Raw genomic sequence first — 20,979 nt, 5'->3', positions numbered from 1 at the left:
GGGTCGGTCCAGCTCTGGACGAGGGGTCGGTCCCGCTTGGGACGGGGGGTCGGTCCCGCTTGGGACGAGGGGTCGGTCCGGCAGCAGACGAGGGATCTCACAAGGGGTTGCGCGGTTTGGCTGACGGGGTCGCCCGGCAAAGCCAGCGACGAAGGGGTCGCCCGGAGAAGCAGGCGACGAACTGGGGACAAGGGAGGCCAGGCCCTTGTCGGGGGCTCTCAGGACTGGAGGGCGCACGGCAGAAGAACTACCGCGGAGACAAGGTAAACACGCAAGTCCAACTTTATCGAGGGAGAGGCAACAGTTTTATAGGGGCTGGGGAAGGCTGATTGGTCGAAGCCACGCCCTGTTCTGATTGGTTGCCGGCGAAAGGTCAGTGGGCGGTACTGGACGGGGGAGGGGTGGTGGTTAGGGATTGGCTGTCGCTGTTGCTGGGGGAAGGGGCAGGGTTTAGGGATTGGTGGCTGCTATTGCTGGGGTGGAGGGCAGACTTGAGTTTCCCGCCCACGCCTGGCTGTTGCTGCTGTCGGGGGAAGGGAAAAGGTCAGACTGGATTTTTCCGCCCTGCGCCTGCGCAGGGAGAAAGAAGAAGAAGGGTGCCGCCCCACAGGCATTGTGTGGCGCCATCCGGGAGGAGGGGCGGCCGCGGAAGCATGGCTGCCGAGAAGGGGAGACCCGAGGGCACTCTGCGCCCATGCCGAGCTCCCTTCGGGGGTGGCGGTGAGTCCGACCAGCCACCCTATTATGGGGGCAGTGGCTTGGCCTGCCGCGGCTGCTCCCCCGCCAGGCCAGCAAACCACACTTCAGCCCGAGGGGTGACCGCAGGAGTTCACACATAAGAAAGGCCCTATGAGTGCAGCCAGAATGGGAAAGCCTTCAGTGAAAGATCTACCCTTGTTCGGCACCAGATAGTTCACACTGGAGAAAGGACTTAGGAGTGCAACCAATGTGGAAAAATCTTTAGCCGCCTTTGCAACTTTTCTCAGCATAAAAGGATTCATACCTAAGAGGAGCCCTGTGAAAACAGTCTTTGTGAGAAAATCTCTAGACAAGTCAGCCTTCATGCACCAGAACACCCAACTTTAGAGACATTACCTACATGTACCATTAATGTGGTAAAGCCTTCAGAAGCTCCTTTGCCCTTTAAGGCCAAAAAAGCTGGGCAGAGTTTTCTCACTCCTGGGGTGTAAGGCAGAAGTTAAAACCTCTTTCCATCCTGGCTGGATCCAAATACCTGCAGCAGTCCTCTCCATATGCATAGGGAAAGCAGTTCCCTGTACCTCCCTTCCCCTCTCCTGGAGAAAATCAGGATTGTCCTAGGCTTTTTGGAAATGGCTTCCTTTCTGGCCTCAAGAGAGCTAGGTAATGAACTGACAATGTGCTGGCCAAGGTACCTTGAAGGGTGTCCACTTCAGGCTTCTCAGGAAGATGTTCCTCATGGATGTAGTCAAGTCTGTATGTAAGTTCCATGATACATCTGGTGAACCTACAAATCACCCTGCCCTGGAACCATCTACCTTGGTCTGCTCTGTACTGTTAGAAATGAAAGACATGGTTGATCTAGTCACCTTTAATCTTGGGGGTTCTGTTTGGATAGGTTAAGAAAGAGGTCACTGCCAGCATGCAGAGGACATTACAGGGCACAGTGGGAAAGCAGTCACTCCGTCCTCTTGTGTCCTACATTGCATTGCTGTTAAGGACTTGGAAAGACTGAAGGGCTCTGTGGAGTGAGCACATGTGGTGCTAACATGTTTCAGTTACATGAGGGCCCAGAACTCACCCTGAGGAAGAAGGAATTTAATCTGTAGTACTGTAGTGGTGTAGTGGTCTGTTGGATCAGGAGGCAGGTCCCTAATCCCCAGAAGTCTGATTTTCCCCAGTCGTCTGAGGGTGAGCTGGCTTCTGGCTCTTAGACAGGAGCTATGACTCTGGGCACCGTGGATGCCATGTGTGGGGAGAGGAAACACTAGGTGTGAGGTTATAAAGAATTGGGGAGTCTCTGGTAAACCATAGAGGATATTGTCCAAACAAAAGAGCAACTGCAGTTCTCCATTGGCTGTAGCTGTGTGGGTGCAGGTGTTTGTGCATTTATTTCACTCTCTTGAGCTGTTTCTTGGCATCCATCACATCCCCCACCCCCACCCCCAGGCAAGAATTCAGAGTACTAGCCTGTAATTCAGGGATTTTTCTTTTCATTTTTATAACCTGGCCAGGGTTTCTGGTCACTCTGACACACATAGCCTTGATGTCTCCACAGGCTTACTGTGGAGACATTAAAAAGTTTTTAGTTTGCTGTCCACTTTAACATATGCTTGCTAGATGTGGTATTTCAGAACTAGCTGGAGATCTGGAATCTTGTGGAATCTGGTGTTTTACTGTTTGATACCTATTTCAAAAAGACTTAATTACCATGTGAGTTTAGCAGATCTACATGTGAGTTGTTAATGTTTCTTTGAGCTACCAATTCTGACTTCCAGATGATGGAGTACCTCTCATGGGAAAACTTCCTGGAAATGTGAACAGGAATCCCCATAGAGGAGCCTGGGCTCACACACTATAAATAGTGATGTCAGAGGCCACTGTTGCTGCTCTCTCCCGTACCTGTGGAATATTACCTGTCATGCTCACCAGTGGGTTTTGTGGCAGGACCAGTACAAGACTGATTCATCCTCGCTCTGACCATGGTACTCTTGGCCTGCTAGATATTCCGTGGAGTCATTCCTGGCTGAGCACCAAACAGTCACCAGCAACAGGGCCATCACAGTGCAGAAAATTTGGATGTGACAAGTGTGGGGCTTCATTTGTAACAAGCACTTTTCTGTACATCAGAGTTTACAAGTGAGAGGAACCCATTCAGTGCAAGCCATTTGTTAAGACCTTCCAGGACAACTACACTCTTCCAGCATCAGGGTACCCAGAGTTGGGAGAAGCTCAAATGAGAAGGGCATGTGGGAGCACCTTCCTTCTCCATCATCAGAGCACTCAGCACAGGGAAGCCACAGAGAAGAGCCAAGTGGGTAGACCTTCCCCCACGGCTCCAATTTCAGGCCACATCAGAGAGGCCAGGCTGGAAAGAAGCCCAATGGGAAAGCCTTTGTGAAGACTTTTTTCTCAACCACCTGAGAACCCCCAATTAAGAGATACTCTTTAAATAGGTGGCACGAAGAAAGTCCTTCAGTAAGAAATCAACCCTTATTGATAAGTAAAAAAATAGGGAAATGGATGTGGCTCAAGCAACTGGGCTCCCATCTACCATATAGGAGGTTCAGGGTTTGATCCCCAGGGCCTCCTGGTGATGGCAGGCTGGCCCACACAGGGTGCCAGCCTGTGTGGGAATGTCACCCTGTGCAGGAAAGCTGCCCCACACAGGAGTGCCAGCCAATGCAGAGAGCTGGTGCAGCAAGATGATATGAGACATGAGAGCAAAAATTAGAAGATGAAGCAGAAGAGGGGAGCTGAGGTGGTGCAAGAGAGTAACTGCCTCTCTCCCACTCCAGAAGGTCCCAGGATTGGTTCCTGGAGCCGCCTGATGAGAATACAAGCAGACACAGAACAACACACAGTGAACGGTCACAGAGAGCAGACAATGGGAACAGAGAGGAATGGGGGGTGGGGGGAAGAAATTTTAAAAAGTAAAAATTTACACTAGAGAAACATCCTTTGTGTAAAGAATGTAGGAAGCTCGTCAGTCTCCTCTCCCATGTGAGAAAGTAAGAAAAAAGTTCCCACTGGAAAAAGGCACTACAATTACAGTGAAAAAAAAGGGAAAGCCTTTAGGCACAAAGAAACTCTAGAATTCACAACAGAGAGTGGACTTATAAGGGCCACAAATATGGGAAAGTCTACCCACAGCTCTCAGGATCCCAGGCAGATATATGCCATTGCTGGTTGAAGTTGCAGAAGCCATCTGTAGTAGTTACTGTTGTGTAACAAAATACCCAAAACTTAGTGGCTTGAAACATTTACTCTCTCAGTATTTATAGGTCAGGAATCTGGGTGCAGCTGATGTGAATCTTCTGTTGGTCTCTCATAGGGCTGATATCAAAGAACGATCCAGGGAAGCAGATGTGGCTTAAGTGCTAAAGCAGTTGAGCATCTGCTTCCCACATGGGTGTTCCTGGGTATGTTTCCAGTGCCTCTTAAAAAAAAAAAAAGTAAACAAATGAAAAGACCAACTCAGGGGAGCTGATGTGGCTCAGTGGTTGAGCACCAGCTTTCCACATACAAAGTTCAATCTCTGGCCCAGGTACCAAAAAAAAAAAAAAGTGCCATCCAGGGCTGTAGTCATCTGAAGGCTTAGGTGAGAAAGGGTCCACTTCCAAGCTCATTCACATGGTTGGTTGCAGGATTCAGTTCCTGTGGGCTGTTAGACTCAGGGCCTCTCTGCCTGTTGTTCAGAGGCTACTCTGTTCTTTGATACATGGGCCTAACATGGCAGTTGCTTCATTCAAATTTGCAGGCTGAGAAATAGAGAATACCAACAAAAGTCAGTGTCGTTTATAGCCTAACAATGGAAGTGACATTCCATCCCCTTTGCTATATTTTATTTTTTAGAAGCAAGTCAGTTGGTCCAGCCCACCCTGGAGGAGGGAACAAAAACATGAATACCAGAGGGCAGCGATTATTAGAATTTATTAGAAGCTGTCTACCACACCATCTCACCTCTACCAGCTGGCAAAACTCCATATACTGGCTTATGAACACCTTGCATTAGTGTGGTATCAAGTTAAAGCAAAATGTTAATGAGAAGGAAAACTGCCTGTGTGAGGGAGGGTATATCAGAATTCTGTATTTTTTGCATTTTTCTGTAAACCTACAATTTCTCTAATTTTTTTTCTAAATCTGTACACAAATGTAGCACTAGCCAAAACTTGGAAATAATCCAAATATCCCTCAGTGGGTAGATGGTTAAACTGTGGTATAGCCATAGTATGGAATTACTACTAGTACTAAGAAGAAATAAAGTACTGATACAGGCAACAACCTGGAACAGACATCTAGGAAATGATGCTGAGTGAAGAGTTCATCTCAGAAGGTCTTATTCTGCATGATTCCATTTATATGACATTCTTGGAAAGAGAAAATCATAGAGATGAACAGATTAATAGTTGCCAGGGGTTAGGGGTTGAGGGAGAGCTATAGAGGCAGCATGAAGGAGATCTTTGTGTTTAAACAGTTCTGTATATTGACTGTGGTGGTAGTTACATGAAGCTAAGCATAAGAAGATATTACACAGAACTACCCATCAGTGTATAACTGTAAAATATGAATCATCTCTGGATTGCTAAAAAAAAAAACCCACCACTGCATTTTCGGGGGTTGGAATTGTCCTGGGTGGTGCTGCAGGGACAGTTACCAGACATTGTATATCCTCCCATGGCCCACTGGGTGCAACGTGGGAGAGTGTGGGCTATGATGTGGACCATTGACCATGAGGTGCAGCGGTGCTCAGAGATGTATTCACCAAATGCAATGAATGTCTCATGATGATGGAGGAGGTTGTTATGGGGGGAGGAGTGGGGTGAGGGGGGTGGGGGGTATGTGGGGATCTCATTTTTTTTAATGTAACATTAAAAAAATAAAGACAAAAAAAAAAAGGTTCCCATATAACCCACTCCCCACCCCCACATCATTCTTGTGAATTGTATTTTTTTGAAGATATATACATCACCAAAAGTTACATTAAAAAATATAAGGGGTTAAAAAAACCCCACCACTAAAATACATAAAAATATTAAGTTTTTAAAAAATTGTCAAAACTATACAAAAGATGCTTTATTTATATGTACCAATAAAATTGACTTGTTAAAAAAAACAAAACTATACAAAAGAGTCCACCATGATAAGATTTCAGTCACTACAAAAGCCAATCACAAAAATAAAATTAAAAAAAAAGAACAACAATAAAGGCCAATCACAGAGGCAGAGCTCTTAGGGGACAGACATGAGGACAGACCCAGAGGTCCTGAAATGCAGAGAATTGAGAGGGGCCTCAATCTGCACCCACTGAGAACACCTGCTCAGAGCCCTTGTCACAGATGCCAGCTGACACTTGTTCGTGTCGTTTTTTTTTCAAAGATTTATTTTTTTATTTATCTCTCCCTCTCCCCCCACCCAGTTGTCCACTCTCTGAGTCCATTTGCTGTGCATTCTTCTGTGACTGCTTCTATCCTCATCAGCGGCACTGGCGATCTGTGTTCCTTTTGTTGCATTATCTTGTGTCATCTCTCCGTGTGTGTGGTGCCATTCTTGGGCAGGCTGCACTTTGTTTCGCGCTGGGCAGCTCTCCTTACGGGGCGCACTCCTTGTGCGTGGGGCTCCCCTATGTGAGGGACACCCCTACGTGGCACAGCACTCATTGCACACATCAGCACTGCACATGGGCCAGCTCCACATGGGTCAAGGAGGCCCGGGGTTTGAACCGCGGACCTCCCATGTGGTAGGCAGATGCCCTATCCATTGGGCCAAGTCCGCTTCCCTGTTCATGTCATTTCTTGAGGAATACCTGTCTCACCACTAGAATGGTGTACATTCAGCACACAGATGCAGAAATGGCCTGGAACAAATACATAATTAGACTTAGGTAAGAGTGTTGGAAGAGAGGTTCCACTACTCTTTCAAGGAGTTCCTGCTCTCCTCCCCAAGAGTTGGCTGCCATGCATTCATTCAGTGAATGTTCCCTGAAGCCCTACTGTGTTCCAGGCCTGGGGCTGAGGTCTGGGAAGATGCATATGAAAGGAATGAGAGAAGTGACAGAAAGTGGTGAACACTCCTTCAAACTGGTAGTCAAGGTAGACCTCTCTGAGAGGATTCCAAAGGAAAAGTGTTCAAGGCAGAGGGAACTACACTACAAAGGCCCTGGGCCCAAATGAGCTGGTGGTATGTGAAGACAAGGAGAACCCGTGGCCTGCACAGGGAGAGAGAAGCGGGCAGTGAGGCCAGGAAACAGGTCATGCTGGCTCCTATAAGCTGGGATGAGGAGACTGGTCTATTCTAAGCCAGATGGGAATCTACAAGTAGGGCTCACTGCTCTAAGGGGAACCTGACTGTACGTGAAATGGGAGCTGAGGCTGATTTCTATGGGCAGAAATCTGTTTTCGGGTGCTTCCAAAGTCTGGGAAGGGCAATTCAGAGTAAGAAGCAGAGCTCACAGTATAATCAGCCTTTATGTTGGTGAAATCTGAGCCTGAAGAGCCTGAGCATGGCTCTGACTGCCCGTGAGTGTAGTGGGAAAGCCTGGGCCATCCTCAGCAGGGTAGGGGCTGGCAAAATGTAGGAGTCTTTGCAGTGGGGACAATGTGCCAGGCAGGATTCTCTCCCTTTCAGCCAACTCTTAAGTGGCTTCTACAAAAATAACTTGATGCTTGGAGCCGAAAGGACAGCTTCAGGCATTACTGAGTCCAGGGCTCAATGAGAACAAAATTAACTCATCACTCAGCTATCTCATTTGATTTGCTTTATAGGCAGGCCTTTCTTAAGAGAGGAAAGATGACTGTCTGCAACCCCAACTCCCACCCTCCATGTGGACTGACTCCAGAGGACAACAGAGCTCCTCTTTCCTTTGACCCTTGTTAACCTGCCTCATGTCACATGGCCATCCCTGACCCAGTCCTTATGGCTTCAGTAGAATGCTCTGATCAAACAAGCCAGAGCTATATACTCAATAAATATTGGGTGAATGAAAGACTGATTAATGGATATATACTTACTTGTTCATTGTTATTAGCAAAGCAGTACTCTGTATTTTTCCCAGCGAAGTTGAGCTATTCAGGTCTACCTAGGGCTTAGGATACTAAATGATTAAATTCCAGAGCCTATCTTGGAAATTGACACTCCTCAATATTAAGAAAAGGAGACTCACTAAGAGTTTACGAAGGCTCCCCTCAAAGGCATCTACAGAGCAAGACAGTGTGCAGCTTCATGAACCAATTTATAAGAGTCTAAACATGGGATCAAACAGAATATTCACAGAGTTTTAAACTTGTTCTCCTGTCTAAAATGGAGACTTCCATGGATATCCATAGCTGCCACCAACTTGTTCTGTTCTCTGTAAGAAAATGAAACTGACACTTGCCATGCTAAGTATATACTAGAGTGAAAAAGTAATTTGCTTTCATAAACTTTAAAAAGCAAGAAACACTTTCTAGCACTAGTCTTCAGGATCACTGAAGCCTTGAGCCTTGCCTGTATGTTGCTGGGTTCTTAACAAATACAAAATATCCCTTGGTTTTGAAACATTCAAATATGTGGTTATATCATGAGAATAAACATAGGGGACCAGAGTGCAGGTGTCAAGCCTGACATCAAGGCATCCAGGACACAGCAAGGAGAAAACTCCAAAAGGAGTCAAGGAGGCTTCATGAAGAATGGCTATCTTAGTTGTTGGAGTGGTATCATTGGGAGAAGAAGAGAGGACTGGGGGTGACATATCTGATAGGCTGAGGGGCAGGGAAATCAGAGTGAATTCCAGAGGAGAGCTACCATTGGCCAGGGCAAGTACATAGTCTTGAAGCAGCCAAAATGGAGGCTGCAACAACGGGCTGGTGGCACCTGCCTGCCAAGCAAAGTCTGAGCCAATGGTGATTAAATGAGTGAACCTCACACCAATTGGTACCCTGGGCAGGTCAAAGGGTGAGGGCTGCCAACCTTTCTTCAGGAGATTCTGCATCACCTTGGCTGCTGTGGACTGAGTCTAGTAGGGGATCCTGGAGGCAGGTTCAGAGCCAGCGCAAGAGGAAAATTGACCCATATCCTGAAAGCCACTTTAGGAGAGCTAGCCATGGCTGCCCACATAGGGCACAAGGGTGTGAGATCTGATGGCCAACGGCTTTTCCTACTTGTTCAGTGGGCTAAGTCCCATGCAGCTTTGCTAGACTTTAACTCTGCTCTTACACAGACTGCCATGTTGGAGACAGACAATTTTATACCCAGAGCCAATGGCCTGAACAGGCTAGGGTAGACATATACCTTATGGTGTTGGGGAGAAACTGAGTGGACTGGCCACATTCCCTTGACAGCAAGTTGGCCTGGGGTTCTACTACCAGGAGTAAATGGGGGAGAAGAATCACCCCCAGGCAAAGGTACTAACAGTAGTGGTCTCAAACCCCACCACACAATACTGGGTGGGAACTCAAGTCTGGGGTTGCCTGCTCTCCCCCCAAATATTCCTCCTAGGAAACAATCTTTTCTTGTCAAGAAGCCACCAGGGACATAGCTGCAGCCAAGATAGAGGTTTTACTGAACTGACATTTTATGTGTTTTGGTGAAATCATTTCCAAAATTTATAAAATCAAAATGTTCCACAAACCAGATGTAGCAAAAAATATACTGATTCCTCCACCTCTGTGCCTGTGACTGCCAGAGACACCAGGAGCACTTGGCTGGGTCACAAAATCCACATCCTGGGACTACAGGATCTCCCTTCTTCAGTCCTGGGATCACGGCCATGAGGTGAACAGCCCAGGGAGTTTATGGGAATCCAGAAAACCTTTAGATTAGGGGCTCTTAACCTTTTTTTGTTCCACAGACTCCTTTGCCAGTCAGGTGAAAACCATGGACACCTTGGGTTATACTGTGGACTCGACCATGGACTATACTGTGTGCTATTTGGTAAATCTATCACACCTGCACCAACACATCCCCACAAGAATGTTTTTTTGAATTTCAATTCAAGCTCATGGACCCCTTGTTAAGAAATCTTCCTTCAGATTATTTGCCCTAACAGTGCCAGGTAACAAATCTGCAATTCTGAGAAGTTCTGCACAACCTCACTCTGTGGAACCATAGTTATTGGAATATTTGAGGATGCCGCTTCAGAAATGATTCAACTTCTCTAGTTTACCATACCAACCTCCCCTACTCTGTATCACGTAGTGTTTCTGTGCCCACTTACTCTTCCCACGTGGTCCATGTAGGTCTCAAAGTCACTCACACCTACCTTCCAAGTTCTAGATTTCAAAGGACATGGCTTCTGAGCAAATTCTGGGAGTCAACTTGCACTGACCAATGCTGCAGATTGTGGAACATCCCTGAGAACCAGGGACCCAACTCTTACTGTGCCTAGACACACTGAAAGACCTTGCACCAACTATTCCACTCCTTAGGGTTACCTCAAATAATCCTGACACCCATGCCACAAGATTCACCCATAAAGCACTTCAGACTTTCCTGAAGGCCAAAACTTAACTGAGAGATGTTCTCTGCTATACTGTTGTCCCCTCTGAGGCAAGACAGGGATTCCTATAAAAGCCATTCCCTTCGTTCAGGCTGTTAGAGCCCAATTCTGTTCTTAATCCCTCCACACAGGGAACAGAATCCCCAATTTTAAAGATGGCTTAAATGAAAGGCCTTTATTATCACACATTCCAGAGCAGTGTGAGATAGTCTATTGCATGGTTTGACAAATCCATGGCAGCTACCATATTTTGTATCAATGACTCCATGGAAAAGATCTTCTCTGGAAGTCCCCAGCAGACACTGGCTAAGGTCCTCTTGGCCAGAAGTGCCTGAACCAGTGAGCAGTGGAGGAATGAGGCCTCCCTCTGAGCTCAACCACTCATGACTCTCTCTTGGGTATAGGAGAGCACTGATGCTTTCCCTGAGGACTTTGGGGTAAGTAGCATATACTGTGGGCACCTGCCAGATGGTAAAGGTAGAACAGCTTCTCCAACTGGCACTGATAGTGACATAACATTCCCAAAGGCCCTTGGCAGGTCAGAAAGTACAATGTAGCTCCCAGAAGTTACCCACATACCTGGCACTCACAGGAAATCTCCCCAGAGTAGGGTTTGGAAGTACAAGGTTTAGCTTCTGTCAGCATTTTCAAGCATCCTCCTTGATCACCTTTCTGGAGTGAGAACTTTCATGTAGAACAAAACAAGGTGATATCCACGACTAAGGCCATTCCTGCATTCCTGTCCCCTATGGCCTTTCGCCAGTGTGGACTTTCTTGTGTTGAAGGAGGGTAGAACTATGTTTGAAGGCTTTCCCACATTCTGTACATGCATAGGACTTCTCTTCAGTGTGAAATTGCTGGTGTCGATTGCGGTAGGACCTGGTCGTGAAAGCTTTCCCACATAAGCTGCATTCATAAGGCCGTTCTCCAGTGTGAACTTTCCAGTGCTGATACAGGCCAGAGCGGGTTACATAGGTTTTCCCACATTGATTGCATTCAAAAGGTCTTTCTCCTGTGTGAACTCTCTGGTGAAGAATGAAGCTATTGTTGTATTTAAAGAACTTCCCACACTCCCTGCACTCATAGGGCCTTTCTCCAATGTGAACTTTCCGGTGCCGAATGAGGGTAGACAGAACACTAAAGGCTTTCCCACATTCACTGCATTCATAAGGCCTTTCTCCTGTGTGAATTCTCTGGTGCAGAACAAGTGCATCTTTGCGGTTGAAGGTTTTCCCACATTCACTACATTTGTAAGGTTTTATTCCAGTGTGGACTTTCTGGTGCTTCCTCAGTTTAGATGGGTAACTAAAAGCCCTCCCACACTCGTTACACACATGGGATGTTTCTCCAGTGTGACTTTTACGGTGATTCACAAGGGTAGATTTTTCCTTGAAAGCATTTTTGTTTGTAGGGCATCTAAAGCACCTCTCTTCAGAATGAGTTAGCAAATGGTCAAGGAGATTGAAGCCCTTCAGAAAGGCTTTCCCACAGTTACTGCACCTGAAGAGCTTCTGTTCAGTGTAGACTCTCTGCTGCTGCCCAAGACTGGAGCTGTATGGGAAGGCCTTCCCACACTTGGTGCTTTTGTGTGGCTTCCCTCTGTTATGACTGGCCTGAAGATGGAGAAGGCCCAAGGTGGCCAGGACATCCTTCCTAGACTTCCCACACATAAAGGAATTCTTTGACAGGAGTAGTCTACAGATCTTCACTTGATCAGGAAGGGTCTCATCCTCCACTCCACACAGACAACCTGAAAGCAGAGAAATGTCAGTTACTAAGCACTGGATTGGAGGGAGGGTAACTTGATTATCAATGCATGTTGGATATACCCAGGAAGAAACCCACTGGATTGCTGGAAGGTTTCTGGGGAAGGGGCTGGGAGAAGAAGGGCTGGCCCAAGAGAACAGGGCTCTTCCAGACCACTGAATGGAGTATGTGAGGGATGAAGACACAAAGATGGGACACAGTATGGGGGTTAGAGTTAGGGTCTCCAAATCACTCCTCAGCAAAGGGTTTCAGTAGGGCCTTGACTGCTAGTGACAGATGAATGCTGTGCAGAGAGGTGTGACTAGTCCTTGCAAATACATGGCTACAACAGAGTGCTGGTGGTTCAAGTATTATTTGGGTTTGTGCACATCTAATGTCACACACAGAGGAGGTCAATACCAGAGAGCTCTAAACAGGCACAGAGATTGGGAAATGGTGTGACACAAAGGCCAAGATGGAGTCACTAAGGGCCTGAGAGTCATGGTAAGGTCCAGATGGGAGAGGAAGTGGGAATAAGGTATACTTTCTGGCCTCAGCAACATAATACTAGTGCACACAGGTACTCAGCATGTCTTGAGGCCATCCCTAAACTGAGGCATCCCTCACGTTCCACATACCAAGACCAGGACTACCCCTGACCTCCACTCTACCATGTTGGACACCCCAGGTTCTTCATCACCCTCCCATGGGGCAACCATACAGGTCCTAGAAGGTGCAAGTCCTGGGGGTGAAAGGGACTAACAGGCCAACCCAAGCAAAGGCTGAAACACTCTATTGTATACCACAGGGACCTCATGTCTTCATGACAACTAAGAAAAAAATTAAATACTAAAAAATAAACTTCCTATGGGGAAAAAAAGAGACAGAATTGAAGGGAAAAACAGTTCAACAATAAAAATTGGAGACTTCAACTTCCCATTTTCCGTAATGGACAGAACCACTAGGCAGAAAATCAACAAGGAATAGCAGACTTAACAGTACTAAACATATCTAGACTGAAGACACCCACAGAACACTCCATTAAACAACAGCAAAATGCACATTCTTCTCAAGTGCACATAAAACATTCTCTACAATAGACCATTTGCTAGGCCATAAAACAATCCTGATTTCAAAGAACTGAAATCATACAAAGTATGTTCTCCAGTCACAATGGAATTAAAATTGAAATAACAAATTTGAGAAACTCACAAACATAGGGAATTAAATAGCATGTTTCCATATAACCAATTGGTAAAAGAAAAAAGCAAGAGGAAAATTAAAATTGGATTTGAGATGAATAAAAAGGAAAACATTACATACCCTAACTTATGGAAGCTAAAGGCAGTGCTTAGAGGGAAATCTGTAGCTATAAACACCCATATTTTTAAAATCTCAGAACAAAAACAACTTTCCACCTTAAGAAACTAGAAAAATAAGAGGAAACTAAACCCACAGCAAGCAGAAGGGAGGAGATAAAAAATTAAAGTGGAGCTAAATGAAATAGATAATAAAACGATAGAGGTAGGATCAGATCAAGATGGCAAAGTTTGGCAGTTTGATAGTTTATGAATTCCAAAAACAGATATTGGCCCTCCGGGCATATTAGATTATATTGGACTCAGAGGTTTCACTTTTACTTGATTAAATAATGATTAAGGCTTTGATTGGGCCACTTGCATCCTGCCCCCTTGGAGGGCGGGGATTCATAGAGAAAAGACATGGCAGAGAACAAAGTTTGGAGTTTTAATGCTGGAGCCTGGGAAGTAAGCACACAGAGGAGCACAGAAAAGGCTCAATGAGACATGGCAGAGGCCAAGAAAAAGAGACAAGCCATTTGCCTGCAAGTCTGCAGTTGAGCCCAGAAAGAAATAAGCCCCAGGAAGAGAGGAGTCCAGGAAGCCTGAACCCTTGCACCTCTCAGCAGCCATTTTGCTTCAACATGTGGCAATCCACTTTGGTAAGAGAAGTAACTTATGTTTTTTTTGTTTGTTTGTTTAAAGATTTATTTATTTATTTATTTATCTCCCCCATGCGGCTTGTTTTTTGCTGTCTATTCTCTGTGTCCATTTGCTGTGCATTTTTTTTCTCCCTGTGTCTGCTTGTCTCCCTTTGTTGGGTCATCATGCTGCAACAGCCCTCCGCAGCGCACGGGCCGTCATCTCCACAGTGTGAGGGCGAGCCTGCCTTCACAAGGAGGCCCCAGCATGCGAACCCAGGCTTCCCATACGGTAGACGGGAGGCCAACTGATTGAGCCACAGCCGCTTCCTATACTTATGCTTTATGGCCTGGTAACTGTAAGCTTCTACCCCAAATAAATACCCTTTATAAAAGCCAACAGATTTCTGGTATTTTGCTTCAGCAGCCCTTTGGTTGACTAATACACAGAGTGAGACACTTCAGGGTTCTATACCTCCACAGACGCTTGGGACAACTGGTAATAACTGGCAAAAACAACTTTCTCAAACCTCTAAAAATTAACTAAAGAACTAAAATAACAGAGCAAGTATTGAGTCAAGAAAAAAGGCTACTTTAAAGCAGTAGGTTGGGCAGCAGATGTAGCTCAGTGGTTGAGCACGTTCTTCCCATGTACAAGGTCCAGGGTTCAACTTCCAGTAACTCCTTTAAAATAAATAAATAAATAATAAGTAAATAAGTAAAAGCAAGGATCTCATACTGTGCTGGCTGGCTCCTCTCCACCCCTCACTGGCTTGGCATAGAGACACTCCACACTCCCAGTGCACATCCCTGGTCCCAGTTTCAAAGGGAGCCAGATAACTTTCATGTATATACTGGGAGCATGTATGTCTGGTCCAATTGTCTACTGGTGATCTGTGGGACTTGCTGGCCTAGGACCTGCTCTGCAGATAGAAGGTGACTCACAGAGCTCTTACAGGACACTGTGGGACAGCAAAGTGGCTGCCTGGAGCGAGAGACTGCTGGCTATAGGACATATAGTGCAGTGCCTGAGATTGTGAGGAAACTTTTCTAGGGAATTCATATCTGTGGAAATGTGGGGATTCTCCACACTAATGTCCAAGACAAGATTTATGTACAGAAAGACCAGGGAGGTCCCTATGCTTTGGCCTGAAGCTAATCTCCAAATCCACTGTTTGGATAAGCTTTGAAGGAGAACACTCACGCAGGTTAATATGCAAAGACTGGGAAGGTGTTTCCTTTTTTGCCTTCATTAGTTATTTATTTTTGTTAGCTCCTGGCATCCAAGGAGAGCTCTGTCACAACACCAGCTGGATACAAGCTTAAGGAACAGAAGATTCTAAATTCCAGTGATAACAAATTGAAATATCAAAATGTCCAGGTTGCAACAAAATATTACAAAATATACAAAGAAAGAGGAAGTAATTGCCCAGGCAAAGGAGAGGATTAAAGCATCAGAAACCATCAATGAGAAGGACCAGACCTGGGACACACCAGACAAAGACTTTTAAAAAATGGTCCTAATATGCTCAAAGAACTAAAAGAAAACATGGACAAACTACTAAAGGAAATCAGTAAAACAAAAGATAAACACAAAGAGAATATTAGTAGAGAGGTGAATATTATGAAAAGGAACTTGACAGAGCTGAAGCCCACAGTATCAGAAATTAAAATTCCCTACAGGGGTTCACCAGCAGATTAAAACTGGCAAAATAAAGAATCAGAGATCTTAAAGACAGTTGAAATAATCCAGTCTGAGAAGCAGAAAGGAAAGAATGAAGAAAAGCAAACAGTCTGAGGAAACTGTGGGACCCCATCAAGTGTACCAATATACACACTGTGAGAGTCCTAGAAGAAAGACTCCAAGGGCAGAACCGTGGAAGTAAAGGTCTAGACTGAAAAGATATGCTCAGGCCAAGAGAGTGGGCCCACTCACATGTGTGGAAAGGGTGGGCTGCCCCTGTGCTTGCAGGGGGCTGGCTGTGTGCCATGGTATTTGGAGGGGGACACCCTGTGTCCTGTTGTCCAGAGACAGGACTACCCCACTGCTCACAGATGGCAGGGCCAGTGCCCTGGCATTCAGAGCCTGGCTGCCATCCCAATCCTTAGAGAAGATGGGGCCTTCACCCCAGAGGTCAGGGAAGCATGGCTGCTGAGCAAGTGTTTGGGAATGGTGGGGTTGCCACTCCAGCAGGTCCAGAGAACAGACTCTGAAATCATGAGCCAATAAATTCCTGCTACTTGATGGGGTTCACTGCCATGGCAGATGGCCCTTCTTTGGAGCTGGTGTTTCTACATGATGGAATTGGACTCGGAGGGGATCTCTTCCCACAAGACTTGCATGCTACTTTATTGGAATTGTAGTTGGTGCTGGGGTTTAAGATATATTTAGGGGATTTGAATCTCTGGACTGATAATATGACACCCAGGCCCAGAGCCTCAACAGACTTCAGCTCCTACACTTTGATCTATTGGACTGACCCCACTCAGCTAACATGGAGTTGAAGAAGGTCAACCACCACACCATGGAGCCTAGAGTGTCTACAACTGAAAGCAGGAGGAGTGCATCCAGTATCCATGTGGAATCTAAGCCCCCACTTGACATAGATGTGCAATGGACACAACCAATCCAATGTCCACAGAGAAAATGTGGAATGGGTGTGGGAAGGGTAGCCATGGTGGCTGCTGGGTTTGGGGAATGGGAGGAAGAGATGAGATGTGGAGGCGTTTTCGGGACGTGGAGTTGTCCTGGGTGGGGCTTCATGTACAATTACAGGACAGTGGAGATCCCCCCAGGGCCCACTGGATGGAACGTGGGAGAGTGTGGGCTATGATGTGGACCATTGACTATGGGGTGCAGTGATGTTCAGAGATGTACTTACTGGGTGCAATGGTTGTGTCATGATGGTGGGGGGGAGTGTTGCGGTGGGGGGAGTGGGGGGTGGGGGCGGTGGGGTTGATTGGGACCTCGTATTTTTTGAATGTAATTTGTAAAAATAAATAATTTTAATAAAAAAAAAATTCCTGCTACTTAAGTCGCTCATTTGACTTATTTTTTTAAGGTTTATTTTGCTTTTTTCTCCCCACCCTCTTGTTTGCATTTGCCGTCTCTATTTGTTAAAAGTTGGTCTTCTTTTTGGGAGGCACTGGGAACCAAACCCAGGACCTTCCAGGTGGGAAGGTAGCACCTAATTGCTTAAGCCACCTCTGCTCCCTGCTTTGTTGGGTTTCTCATTATGTTTTCTCCATATGTGTCTCTTGTGTCATCTTGTCATGTCAGCTTGCCATGCCTGCCCATTTCCCTAGCAATTAATGATATTGAACATGGGATGTCCCGGATTCGGTTCCCAGTGCCTCCTAAAGAAGACAAGCAAGACAACAAGCTGATGCGATGGGCTGGCATGGACAGCTGACACAACAAGATGATGCAACAAGGAGACACAAGTAGGAAGCACAATGAGAGACACAACAAGCAGGGAGTGGATGTGGCTCAAGTGTTTGGGCACCTCCCTCCCACATGGTAAGTCCCAGGCTCCGTTCCTGGTACCCTCTTAAAAAAAGAAGACAAGCAGACAGAGCAGATAGTGAGCACAAACAATGAAGGAAGGGGGTGAGAAATAAATGAGTAATAAATCTTTAAAAAAAAAAAAAGGCTATATATACGGTTAACATATGACCCAGCAATTTTACTCCTAGGAATCTACCCCAAAGAAATGAAACTCTATATACACATGAAGATTTCTATACAAATGTTCATAGTAGCATTAGTCATAGCCAAAATGTAAAAACAACCCAAACATTATCAACTGATAGTTGCACAACTCTGTAAATATACTAAATTTTTAAAATGTGGCACATCCATATGATGGAATATTATTCAGCAGTCAAAAGCAACGAAATACTGATACATGATACAACATGGATGAACCTTGAAAATATTATACTTAGTAAAAGAAACCAGGCACAAACCATATATTTTATGACTCCATTTATAAGAAAATGTCTAGAAAAAGCAAATCTACATACACAGATAGTAGATGAGTGGTTGCCTATGGTTGAAGGATGGTGGGACAAAGCAGGAAGGAGTGGAGAGTAACTGACTGCTAATGGGTACAAGCAAAGTCTTTTTGGGGTAATGAAAATATTACCCCAAAAAGGGTAACTATGGGGATAGTTGCACAACTCTGTAAATATACTAAAAACTACTGAATTGTGCATTTTGAAAAAAAAGTCAACTGAGGGAAGCAGATGTGACTCAAGCAATTGAGTTCCTGCTACTACATGGTATGTGATTTATACCTCAATAAAACTGCATTTTAAAAAATTAGCCACCCATTAGTGCCTTACAGGAACAGCTGAATGACCCCTGCAAAGAGTACCCATGTTGGTGCAGGTACTCATGGCTTCGGTTTAAAGATTTCTTTATTTTGTACGTTATTTCTCTCTCCTCCCCCCCCCCCATTGTCTGCTGTCTGTGCATTTGCTGTGTGTTCTTCTATGTCCGCTTGCATTCTTATTAGTGGCACTGGGAATCTGTGTCTCTTTTTTTGTGGCATCATCTTGCTGCATCAGCTATCCATGTGTGCAGCACCACTGCTGGGCAGGCTGCGCTTTTTTCGCATGGGGCAGCTCTCCTTGCAGGGTGCACTCCTTTCGTGTGGGGCTCCCTTACACGGGGGACACCCCTGTGCGTGCATCAGCACTGCGTGTGGGCCAGCTCACCACACAAGTCTGGAGGCCCTGGGTTTGAACCCTGGACCTCCCATGTGGTAGGTGGATGCTTTATCCATTGAACTAAATCTGGTTCCCTCAGTTGACTTTTGATTAAGGTGCCAAAATAATTCTCTTCATGATTTTAGATTAGGCAATGGTTTCTTAGATATGAGATCAAAACCATGAATGATAAAATAGAGGACTGATAAGTTGGACTTAATGAAAATTAAAAAGTTTTGTGCTTGAAGGGTTTAGCACAAAGAGGGCTGTGCAGAGAGGGACCAAAGGTTTAGCAGAGTCACTGGACCAGAAAGATGCAGAGCTGGAGAGGCTCTAATGGGCAGACTGCAAAAAACCTGCCTCCCAAATCCCCCCAAGGCCCTGGTGTAACAGTCAGAGAGGCAAGGGAAGTGCACATGGCTTAGTCCTAGCACCCACAGCATGCACAGCAGGGAACCCATGAAGGAAGCAACAGCCATGTTCTGGCATTGGGATGGACAGAACTTCCCTGCTAGGGCAGGGCATGAAGGCCTTACCCAGCGAAGCCATGAGCTCGAAGTTCTCCAGCATCACATCACGGTACAGGTGTCTCTGGGCTACATCCAGGAGCCCCCACTCCTCCCGGGAGAAGTACACCGCCACATCATCGAAGGTCACTGGGCTCTGCAGCGATGGGTTCAGTCGAGCCTTGGGGTCAATTCATAAAGCAAAGGAATGTACCAAAATATGGACAGATGAATGAATCTGGCACTCAACTTGCAGTTCAAGGCTCAGGCACATCTCCCACTGTCATACTCTTTCACTATGAACCCCAACATTCCAAGTAATCCATTCTCATGGCTCCCTCCACCCAGACCTCCACCTCAGAGGAAATGCTGGGGCCCCTGGAGCCAGTGGGTTCCAATGGACACCATATGGCCCACAGCAACAACAGGCAGATAACCAGAAGGACACATGCCCATCTCCACACCCCACAACAAATTCCAACCAAGCCTCACAATTCAACCCACAGGTATCCCTCTGCCCTCTCTACATGCCACTCTGCATATGTCCCAAAACCGTCTGGCATGAGCAACCAGGATCCCATCCTGCTCCAGCCCAGCCCCGCCCCGCCCCCCAACCTGGACGAATTCCTAGCATCAACACTCCAGCAGTTCAGAAACACAAACGAAACTCAAACATCTCCGGCCGTCCTCCTCCTCCGCCTTTGCACATGCTGTTCCTTCACCTTCCAAGGCCTTACACTCATCTTTGTTATTTTATTTTATTTTTAGGAGGACTGAACCCGTGACCTCATTCACGGGAGGCAGGTGCTCAACCGCTGAGCTACATCCACTCCTTCAATCACTGCTCTTGAAGCACATTTTGAACCGGGCTCCAGTGGGTGGGGATCCGGGTGCAGGGTAACGCGCCACCCACCTGCGTTCCCTCGGCCATCGGAACCCAGGAGCTAGGCGCGGCGACGCCACCACCACCACCTCCAGCCCCGGGCGCGGCGACTCCGGCTGACAGCGGACCCTTCGAAGGCCCGTCGCCCCTGAGTAAACTGCGCCCAAAGACTAAGGAGTCTTCCAGGCGCCGTGGGGCCGGAGCCCGGTGAGGGAACTCGAGAGACTCGTGGAGCCCAACCCTCGGCCGGCCGGCAAGGGCGCGGGGAGGGGCCCTGCCGCTCGCCCTGGGCCCACGTGGTTCCCGGGGAGCCGCCCCGGCGCCCCAAGTCTCTCTGGAGCCGCTGGAGGGCCCGCTCCAGGAGCAAAACCTGGAGAGCAACGGCGACGCCGGAAGCCCCGCCCCCTGCTGCTGCCGGCGGAAGCGCTCTGCCGCGGCCCTTCATTGGCTCGTCGCTTTCTCACTCTATGACGTCATCCCCGAGCCTCTCTCGGGGGCGTTGGGCGTTGCCGAGGTGATTGAGGAAGGCGAGTCTCGCTGCCACCGGGCGGGCGCTCGAACTACATTACCCAGACGGCCCCGCGCCGCGCGTCCGCACAGACGTAGCCAATAAGTGCCCTTAGTGGGCGTCTGGGGCGGGCTCTGTTTGGGACCGGACTTCCACCGTCCCTGCCGGGGATCTTCCTACACCTGGCAGAAGAGCCGGGTCTCCGGGCTCGGGTCGCGGCCTAAGACGCTCCGCTGTCCCGCGGAAGCGAAAGTGGGAAAGCACGAGAGTTGGGAAGATCCCGCCTCCACTACTTTGAGCGTGCTGTGACCTCGCCGAACATCCCCACCCCAGGCCTCAGTGTCCCCGGAGGTAGAAGAGGAGACCGTAGGCTTTTTGGGCTGCACTGTGCGTAGGTGGCCACAGGAGGCTCCGCAAAGGCCCGCGACCACCCGGAAGTCTTTTTCCTTGGCGCAGAGTCCACTTTACAGAATGGGAGATGGACGCTGAGAAAAACGCCCCCAGCCCAAC

General features: G+C 47.1%; 1 protein-coding gene and 1 long non-coding RNA gene across 4 annotated transcripts; one reads left to right on the top strand and one right to left on the bottom strand.

The window, feature by feature from the left end:
• Window positions 1–264: 264 nt before the first annotated feature.
• On the bottom strand, window positions 265–20,380 carry ZNF584 (zinc finger protein 584). Of its 3 annotated transcripts, none has more exons than XR_002793075.2 (4): window positions 19,992–20,380; window positions 19,109–19,259; window positions 10,754–11,924; window positions 265–4,460 (listed from the first exon to the last, which is right to left on the bottom strand). XR_002793075.2 is itself a non-coding variant. In XM_004472729.4 (3 exons), the coding sequence occupies exons 1-3, from the start codon at window positions 20,007–20,009 to the stop codon at window positions 10,921–10,923; spliced, it is 1,173 nt and encodes a 390-aa protein (XP_004472786.1). In that variant the 5' UTR covers window positions 20,010–20,353; the 3' UTR covers window positions 5,763–10,920. The 3 variants fall into 3 exon arrangements, 1 of the variants encoding a protein (XP_004472786.1); XR_188731.2 differs by lacking the exon at window positions 265–4,460 and adding an exon at window positions 5,763–6,556; XM_004472729.4 differs by lacking the exon at window positions 265–4,460 and having other exon boundaries at window positions 5,763–11,924; window positions 19,992–20,353.
• LOC139436897 (uncharacterized) lies at window positions 13,809–15,252 on the top strand. The gene is made up of 2 exons (XR_011646422.1): window positions 13,809–13,880; window positions 15,133–15,252. It is a non-coding gene; the product is annotated as an uncharacterized lncRNA (long non-coding RNA).
• Window positions 20,381–20,979: the final 599 nt, after the last annotated feature.

This window comes from Dasypus novemcinctus, chromosome 18 (assembly GCF_030445035.2).
Source record: "Dasypus novemcinctus isolate mDasNov1 chromosome 18, mDasNov1.1.hap2, whole genome shotgun sequence".
Lineage (NCBI taxonomy): Eukaryota > Metazoa > Chordata > Mammalia > Cingulata > Dasypodidae > Dasypus > Dasypus novemcinctus.
Note: the sequence above shows the minus strand (reverse complement) of the source record. Positions and strands in the feature narration are given on the sequence as shown.